We start from the raw sequence: 8961 nt of genomic DNA, 5'->3' as shown, positions 1-8961 counted from the left end.
GGGGGCGTGAGCAGGAAGTTGATATGGTCTGGGAGATGGGAGTCCATCATTCCCCCCGCTTGTGCGGCAAAAGAATAAAAATCTTTTTTTAAAAAAAAAAAAATAAATCATGAATTGGGCTTTCCGGCCCGCAGATAAACAGGGATGTGTGTGTTATTTTTGTAGCACCCCCACTACCATGTTGGCTAGTGGGGTCGGTGCTATTAACAAGGAAGCAAATGAATTACAGCTTTTCTGGAAGGGAGAAGTGCTGAATGGAAAACCAACGGTGGTCGTTTGTTTCATTCATTCATTCATTCATTCATTCCTGAAACAAATACTGATCAGCTGCTGTGTGCCATGCGCTGTTCTAGGCAGTTGGCAAAACAGACCATAGAACAAACCAACGGCCCTAGCCGGTTCGGCTCAGTGGATAGAGGGTAAGTCCGGGGACTGAAGGGTCCCCGGTTCAATTCAGATCAAGGGCACATACCGTGGTTGCCGGCTACCTCCCCGGCCCTGGTCAGGCGGGTGGGGGAGACAACCAATCGATGTGTCTCTCTCACATCGATGTTTCTCTCTCTCTCCCCCTCCCCTTCCACACTCCCTAGAAATCATTGGAAAAATATCCTCAGGGGAGCATTAACAATAACAACAACAAAATAATAAAGTTACTCTTTAAAAAAAAAAACAGCAGTAATACATAGAAAACAGATGGGATGGTATGAAAGAGGAGAGATCAGCTCGTCTGTTGTTTTATTTTTGATTAAAAAAGAGTAAAGACCAGGTAGGAAACATTTTCATCTTTTTCAAAAATATTTTTTATTGATTTCAGAGAGGAAGGGAGAAGAGTGGGATAGAAGCATCAATAATGAGAGAGAATCATTGATCGGCTGCCTCCTGCACGCCCCCTACTGGAGATCGAGCCCACAACCCGTGCATGTGCCCTTGACCAGGAATCAAACGCAGGACCCTTCAGTCCACAGGCTGATGCTCTAGCCACTGAGCCAAACCAACGAGGGCCATTTTCATCTTTTTAATATATTTTTATTGACTTCAGAGAGGAGGGGAGGAGAGATAGAAACATCAATGATGAGAGAATATCATTGATCCGCTGCCTCCTGCACGCCTCCCCCACTTGGGGATCGAGCCTGCAACCCGGCATATGTCCTTGACCAGAATCAAACCATGACCTCCTGGTTCATAGGTCGACGCTCAACCACTGAGCCACACCGGCCGGGCCTCATTGAGTCCTTTTATGTGAATCTCTGACCCTTTGGGGTCTCAGTCCCCGTCTGCATCTCCGTCTCCCAGGTCTGGGTATCCCTGTTGGGTGTCTGACCTCGGACTCTCTCTCTGGGTCGGTGGCTTCCACTCTTCCTCCGCCAGGTGGCAGCTCGCCCAATGCCACGGCTCGGGGTGCCTTTTCCCTGTCCCCCGCCCCTGCTCCCACGGCCCTGACCCCGCCCCCCGGGCCTCCCCTCTCGCAGCTCGGTGTCCGGGCTGAAGCAGACGCTGCTGGCCGAGTCCGGCGTCCTGACCAGCTACAGCCACCGGGTGTTCTCCGCCTGGGACTTCGGCCTCCGCGGGGAGGTCCACGTGCAGCTGCGCAGACGCCGCATCCGATACGAGCTGCAGGTGCGCTCCGGGGGCGGGGCCTGCAGCCCGGGACCGGGGAGGGCGGGGCCTGGGCCTCCCGAGGGGACTTCAGGGGAGATGCTGGACGGGGCGGGCCTTGGGGAATGAATGGCATCAGAGGAGGCCGAGGTGCGGCCTGAGGCCAAAGGATAAGGGGACGCGCTCGCTGTAGCAGAGAGACGGGGGGCCTGGAGCTGCTGGGCTCAGAGCTGAGGAGGGAGTGGCCGGGAATGGCTGGATGAAGTTGAGCTGGAACTTGTACCTGGGGGAGCACTGGGTGTGGCCTCGGGGGGCGGGGCCAGGAGATCTAAATTGTCACCTGGAGCCGGGCAGGTGCGGCTCAGCGGTTGAGCGTCAACCTATGAACCAGGAGGTCACGGTTTGATTCCCGGTTGGGGCAAGTGTCCGGGTTGCCGGCTCGATCCCCAGTGTGGGGCGTGCAGGAGGCAGCCGGTCAATGATTTTCTCTCATCAGTGATGTTTCTCTCTCCCTCTCTCTGAAATCAATAAAAAAAAAACATTTAAAAATAGCCCTGACCGCCCTAACCGGTTTGGCTCAGTGGATAGAGCGTCGGCCTGCGGACTCAAGGGTCCCGGGTTCGATTCCGGTCGAGGGCATGTACCTGGGTTGTGGGCACATCCCCAGTAGGGGGCGTGCAGGAGGCAGCTGATCGATGTTTCTCTCTCATCGATGTTTCTAGCTCTCTATCCCTCTCCCTTCCTCTCTGTAAAAAAATCAATAAAATATATTAAAAAATAAATGAATTGCCCCCTGGAGAGGCCGAGGACAAGGTGACAGCAGTCCTGGGCGGGGTGTTGCTGCCTCCCTCGTAGTGGAGCCGGGGCAGTAGGCGGCGGGCTGGGCCTGGGAACCGGCGCCCCAGGGGACTGTCTCGCGGTCCAGGTGGAGCTGGAGGAGGCGCAGGTGCGGCGCCAGGCGGCGGTGCGGACGCTGGGCCAGCAGGCCCGGGTGTGGGCGGTGCGGCTGCTGCTCAACCTGCTGGTGGCGGCGCTCCTGGGGGCGGCCTTCTACGGCGTCTACTGGGCTACGGGGTCCACCACGGAGCTGAAGGTGTGCAGGGGTCCGGGGAGGGGGGTGGGGGGTCCTGGAACCTACATTTCCAAGGGCGGAGGGGACTGAGGCCTATGACGCCTGAGATCTTAGGGAGGAGGGTGGCGGCTTGGGTTTGGAGCTCAGACTTTGGGGTGCAGAAGGAAGAGGCCGGGGAACCCCCTCCAGCGTGGAGGCTCCTCCCAGCCTCTCCTCGCGGCCCCCTTTCCCTCCCAGAAGTTGCCCCTTGTCAGCCGGACGCAGCTGCTCCAGCTCGGGGTGGATTACCTACCGTCCATCTTCATCTTCATCTCCGGGGTCTGCCGCCCGTGTTCAAGCTCATCTTCAAGCTCATCACCCGGCTGGAGGGCTACACCCGGAGCCGCCAGATTGTTCTAATCCTGCTCAGGTTCCAGCCTGCGGGGGCGGCTGTCGGGGGGCGGGGGACAGGGGGGGCGGACAAGTCCCGGCGCCGCGAGTGGGGTCCAGGGAGTGAGATCTGGGTTCAACCCCGGCTCCTTGTCACTGAGCCTCTGTTTCTTTTTTTTTTTAAAGCTCTTCTTTTTTATTTTTAAAATATATTTTATTGATTTTTTTACAGAGAGGGAGAGGGATAGAGAGTTAGAAACATCGATGAGAGAGAAGCATCGATGAGCTGCCTCCTGCACGCCCCCTACTGGGGATGTGCCCGAAAACAAGGTACATGCCCTTGGCCTGAATCCAGCCTGGGACCCTCTAGTCCGCAGGCCGACGCTCTATCCACTGAGCCAAACCGGTTACACCAAAGCTCTTTTTTAAAAAAAAATTAATTTTTTTTTATTGATTTCAGAGAGGAAGGAAGAGGGAGAGAAAGATAGAAACATCAATGATGAGAGAGAATCATCGATCGGCTGCCTCCTGCACCCCCCCCCCCACTAGGGATTGAGCCCGCAACCCAGGCATGTGCCCTTGACCAGTATCGAACCCGGGACCCTTCAGTCCGCAGGCCGACGCTCTATCCACCGAGCCACACCGGCCAGGGCGAGCCTCCGTTTCTTCATCTGTAAAACGGGGAGACTGGGGAGTCCTGTCCGCGCAGGAGGGTTCGGCACTCGGCCCGGGCTGACCCCGCCTCCTCTCCCCGGCCAGGACCGTGTTTCTCCGCCTGGCTTCCCTGCTGGTCCTGCTCTTTTCTCTCTGGAATCAGATCACGTGCGGAGGCAATGCAAAGGCCGAAAAGTGCAAAGACTGTGGCTACAATTACAAAGAACTTCCGGTGAGGAGGATGAGGGGCTGGGACCCCAGGTTTGGGAGGACGAGGGGCTGGGGTGCCAGAACGCCGTCGCCCGAGGACTGGGGTACGGGTGCCCCCCCAAAACTGAAGGCCCCCGGAGGAAGTCTCTCATACGCTTGGTGCCCGGGTCCTGTGGGCATCCTCACCCCTTTCTTCCGCCCTTAGTGCTGGGAGACTCGGCTGGGGCAGGAGATGTACAAACTCCTGATCTTTGACCTGCTGACTGGCCTGGCCATCATGCTGCTCATCCAGTTCCCGCAGAAGTGAGAGCCCCGCCCCCGCTGTGGCCCCGCCCCCTTTTAGAACAGGCCACGCCCCTTTCCGATCCCGCCTCGGACTGCTCCCTTTCTTTGCTCTAACTCCGAAGACCCCGCCCCTTCCACGTGATAGGTAGTTACTCCCTTTGGCCCCGCCCCCTGAACACACCCCTCCAGGACCTTGACGGCCCCGCCCCTCAGATAGGCTCACTTCTGATTGGTGAGCACAACGGTGGAGGCGGGGAAACCCCTGGCTGGCACGCCTCTGACTCCGCCCCGCCCCGCCCCGCCCCTCAGGCTGCTCTGTGGTCTGTGTCCCGGGCCGCTGGGTCGGCTGGGGACCCAGGAGTTCCAGGTGCCCGACGAGGTGCTGGGGCTCGTCTACGCGCAGACAGTGGTCTGGGTGGGGAGTTTTTTCTGCCCTCTACTGCCCCTGCTCAACACGGCCAAGTTCCTGCTGCTCTTCTACCTGAAGAAGGTGAGGGGCGGGTGGGGGGCACCCGCCTGGAGTTGGAGATGGGGAGGAAGGGGGGGGGGGGAAGGGACGGAGGGATGTGACTGGGTCCTAGGAGGAGGATGCTAAGGTCCCAGACTCCTGGATCCTGAGAGAGGAGGGGTCTGTCTGCAGGACTGATTCCTGGATGTGGGAGGAGGGGGTCTAGGGCACCCCAACGATTAGGTCTGAGGGAAGAGGGGACCCGATTCCTGGATCCTGAGTGAGGAGGGGCCAGGCACCAGGACTCCTGGGTGGGGAAAACAGACAGACTAGAGAGTTCAGACGCCGGCGCCTCAGACCCCCTTCTTCCCTTGTCAGCTCACCCTCTTCTCCACCTGCTCCCCGGCCTCCCGCACCTTCCGGGCCTCCACGGCGAACTTCTTCTTCCCCATGGTCCTCCTCCTGGGGCTGGCCATCTCCGCCATCCCTGTGCTTTACAGCATCTTCCGGTGAGTGTGGGAGGCAGGCGCCTGCCTCCCTGACCCCGCCGCCCTCACCCGGGGTCCCGACTCTCGGCCATCCTCGAACTCTTCCTGTCTCCGACGGCAGGATCCCGCCCTCTAAGCTGTGCGGTCCATTCCGGGGGCAGCTGTTCATCTGGGACCAGATCCCGGAGTCGATTTCCAGACTCCCTCAGATCACCCAGGACTTCCTCTTCTTCCTGGGGACCCAAGCTTTTGCTGTGCCCCTTCTGCTGATCTCCAGGTGAGGGGCCCGGACTCTTTTTTTTTTTTTTTTCAGTTTGAATGTGTGTGATCGGGGCGCCCCGCTGCCTGCGTCCAGGTGACGAGGGGGGCTGGGGGGGGCCTAAACTGAACGAGGGAGGAGGGGGTGGAGCCACAAACTCCTGGTCTGAAGGAAGGGCGGGGGACCCACACATTGAAGCTATTCTAAGAGCCTTCAGGGAGTGGCTCTGATTCTTGTCGCCTCCAGCATCCTGATGGCCTATACCCTGGCCCTGGCCAACTCCTATGGAGGCCTCATCTCGGAGCTCAAACGGCAGGTAGAGAAGGTGAGCCAGGCCGGGTCCCTGGGCAGGGGTCCTGGGGAGCGGAGACAAGGACCTGGGGGAGAGCAGCTGCCTCACCTCCACCTCTCTTCACCCTTTATCTCAGGAGGCGCGGAACAAGGTCTTCCTGGCACAGCGCGCCGTGGCGCTGAGCTCGGACCACGGGGCCCTTTGACCTCCCCAGCCTGGCTCAGACCCAGACCTGCCCCCGAACCTTTGTAAGCCTCGGCCACGTCATCTGTAAAATGAGAGAATGGAGAGGACCGTCCTTCCTTCCGGCCCTGGGATTCTGAGATTTCCGGGGCCCCGCACCCCTGACTGTCCAGGGAACCCCATTCTTGTATCAATAAACACAGCGGAGTCAGCCGAGCGCTCTTTGAAACTGGCGAGCGGAAGCCGGGGCAAGGCTTCCGCGGCACAAGCCAATCACATGTATTGGCCCTGACGGCGTGCCAGCCAGTCAGAGGCCGCGTCCGTTTAGCGTCAAAAGTGGAGACACTGTGATTGGCTCAGGGCGTTGACGCGCGGCGGTCGCTAGGCGACAGCACGCATGATTCGAGGCGTTGGGAGGCGGGGCGTGTCAGTGAATCCAGGACCAATCCGTGGCTGGGGCAGGTATGATAGGGCGGGGCATCCTCTCGCCAATCGGAAGTGCTAGGGGGCGCGCCTGCCAGTCTGTGGACGTCACGGCGCCATGAACATCTTGCCCAAGAAGAGCTGGCACGTCCGGAACAAGGACAATGTCGCCCGCGTGCGGCGCGATGAGGCCCAGGCCCGGGAGGAGGAGAAAGAGCGCGAACGGAGGGTGCTGCTCGCTCAGCAAGAGGTAGGCTCCGAAAGCGGCCGGGCGGGCCCCTGGGCCCAGCGCGCAGGCGCCGCGGTAGGGACCGGAAGTGGAGGTGGCGCGCAGGCGAAGTGCGTCCCGCGCGGAATTGGACGCCCGCGCGTTGAGAGCCGCGGAACCTTCCTCGGTCTTGTTTCCTCGGCTCTTGTTCGCGAGGCCGAAGCGCTGCCGGGCACAGAGCAGGGGCGTATGAATAAAGGAACCCCCGAGCAGTTCCAGGAAGCTCGGGCCACTCTTTAGTTTGCTTGTAGTGTGTTTATTGAGCGCCTTCTGGATGCCCGTCCCGCGCAGAGCGCTCCACTCGCGACATCCCTGCAGCTCGGGTGGTGGTCGGAGGGGCGCTGCCATCAGCCCCCCGGAGCAGAGGGCAGAGGACGCCGCGCCGGAGTGACGGGCGCGAGCCAAGGCCTCTCCGTGGGGAGCCTTTGCACTGCCCGTCCACCCCCCACCCCCACACAACAGACGCGCTCCCTGTGTAGCTCCTTCGCCTGTCCGGTGCACACCTGGTGGTCCTCAGCGCTGGCTAGGAGGTAGCCTGGGCTTTTTAAATTCACGTGTCAGTAGAGATTGGAAACCGACTGGGAGCCGGCCAGGTAGCTCAGTTGGTTACAGCGTTGTCACCCATATGCCAAGGTTGTGGGTGCGATCCCCAACCAGGGCGCATACAAGTAACCACCAGTGAATGCATAGGTGAGTGGAACAACACATCGCTGTATCCCGCCTTGGCTGGTTTGCTCAGTGGATAGGCGTCGGGCTGCAGACTTGAAGGGTCCCGGCTTCGATTCCAGTCAAGCGGGCTCGATCCCCAGTGTGGTGCCTGGAGGAGGCAGCCAATCAATGTTTCTCTCCCTCTCTAAAATAAAAAATATAGTTAAAAAATCAAGGTATCTCTCTCCCTTTCTGTGTTAAAAAAATTAAAAGTTCGACTTGGGCGGTGATTTGGAGCCCTGCCTGGAACTCAGATCGCCTGTCCTGATGTTTTGGCTGCCTCCATGGTTATCTGTTGTGTCACTGAGACTGGGAAACCCTCTGGCATGTGGTTGAAAGGCATCTTAGGTAGGGGGCATCTTACAAACCAGCCTCATTTCCCCTCCTCCCCAGGCTGGAAGGTGCCTCTTCTGGGCCCTCAGCACAATTCTCTGTGGCAGCACCACACTCGCAGTTCCTCTGATCACATCCGGGTTCTGAACGTTCTGCCCATAACTTTCTGCCCCCCCCCCCCCCCAGGCCCGCACAGAATTCCTGCGGAAGAAAGCCAGGCATCGGAACTCGCTACCGGAGCTCGAAGCAGCAGATGTGGGGGCCCCGAGTTCTGGCCCTGTGGACCTGTTTCGGGAGCTGCTGGAGGAGGGGAAAGGGGTGACCGGGAGCAACAAAGAGTATGAGGAAGAAAAGCGACAGGAGAAGGTAAGCCGGCCTCACTCACTCATGTCAGGCAGGGAGCTGGGGGGAGGGGCACTCTGCCCTCGGGTGCCTGGGACAGGTGGGGACCAAGTGAGCTAATGGAGACTCAGAACAGACTGAACGGGGCGGGCGCAGGGAGTTCTGGTCGTAGCCCTCCAGGCCGAGGAGGCTTGGGAGTGGAAGCTGGTCACTCCCGCCACCCCACCCCACCCCAGGCCTGAAGCTGCAGGCACAGACCTGATGTCAAGACCGGGAAGGGATCTGAGCTTTGTAAAATGAAGTCAGGTCCTGTCACTCGCCTGCCCTCAGGGATGAACGTGTCCTCCCCCTGCCTCAGCCACTTCTCTGCCTGGCTTGCTTGTTCAGATTTCTGTCCTCCAAGTGCCTCCCCCTCCCCGTGCTTTCCGTTAGAGCCGCCACTGCGCCCGGTGCAGGATCCCACCTGTGTTGGTCTCCTGTGTCTCCAGCACGTAGCAGAGTTGGCTCATGACAGGCCCTCAACACTTGGCTGAACGACGGGTTCCGCCCTCCCAGCCATGGGTGTCCGTGTTACCACACCCAGGGCTTCCTGCGGGGAGACACACTTGACCACCTACTGGTTTCCTGTCCCCTCAGGAGAAGCAGGAGAAAGCTCTGGGCATCCTGACGTACCTGGGCCAGAGCGCAGCAGAAGCCCAGACTCAGCCCCCTTGGTACCAGCTGCCCCCAGAGCGAGGGGCGCCCCCGCCCGGCCCAGGACCAGATGTGAAGGTCAAGAACCGCCTGGACCCTCTGCTGGAGATGCAGAAACATTTGGGGAAGAAGAGAAGGCACAGCGGTGACCACGGCGGACGCAGCAGAAGGGAAGCGAGGCCTGAGAAACAGCGGCCCAAGATGTAGGAGGGACGCCCTGTGCGCACACAGGGTCTGGGCACGGTGTGTGGCGCAGAGGTGTTTCTCAGCGCCCGGGGGGCTCGGCATCGTCAACCTTTTCCACCGCCACACTATTTAGTTTTTCTCTTGGTGGTGGT

The 8961-nt window shown here is 59.6% G+C and overlaps 2 protein-coding genes across 2 annotated transcripts in view; both read left to right on the top strand.

Moving 5' to 3' along the window:
* Positions 1-6067, top strand: part of TMC4 (transmembrane channel like 4) — a 10833-nt gene extending 4766 nt beyond the window's left edge. Inside the window, 11 exon segments of the mRNA XM_023747984.1 lie at positions 1470-1617; positions 2522-2689; positions 2906-2980; positions 2983-3077; positions 3797-3923; positions 4107-4204; positions 4496-4676; positions 5013-5143; positions 5244-5399; positions 5628-5706; positions 5810-6067. Of these exon segments, the coding sequence (XP_023603752.1) occupies positions 1470-1617; positions 2522-2689; positions 2906-2980; positions 2983-3077; positions 3797-3923; positions 4107-4204; positions 4496-4676; positions 5013-5143; positions 5244-5399; positions 5628-5706; positions 5810-5878 (1327 nt within the window). The 3' untranslated portion in view covers positions 5879-6067.
* A 140-nt stretch (positions 6068-6207) lies between these two features.
* On the top strand, positions 6208-8830 carry LENG1 (leukocyte receptor cluster member 1). Its single transcript, XM_006107275.3, has 3 exons — positions 6208-6529; positions 7775-7954; positions 8567-8830. Exons 1-3 carry the CDS (start codon positions 6398-6400, stop codon positions 8828-8830), a joined length of 576 nt encoding a protein of 191 aa, XP_006107337.1. The 5' UTR covers positions 6208-6397.
* Positions 8831-8961: the final 131 nt, after the last annotated feature.

Source organism: Myotis lucifugus, unplaced genomic scaffold, assembly GCF_000147115.1.
Source record: "Myotis lucifugus unplaced genomic scaffold, Myoluc2.0 scaffold_1085, whole genome shotgun sequence".
Lineage (NCBI taxonomy): Eukaryota > Metazoa > Chordata > Mammalia > Chiroptera > Vespertilionidae > Myotis > Myotis lucifugus.
The sequence above is the reverse complement of the archived record's forward strand: the minus strand, read 5'-3'. Positions and strand labels throughout refer to the sequence as shown.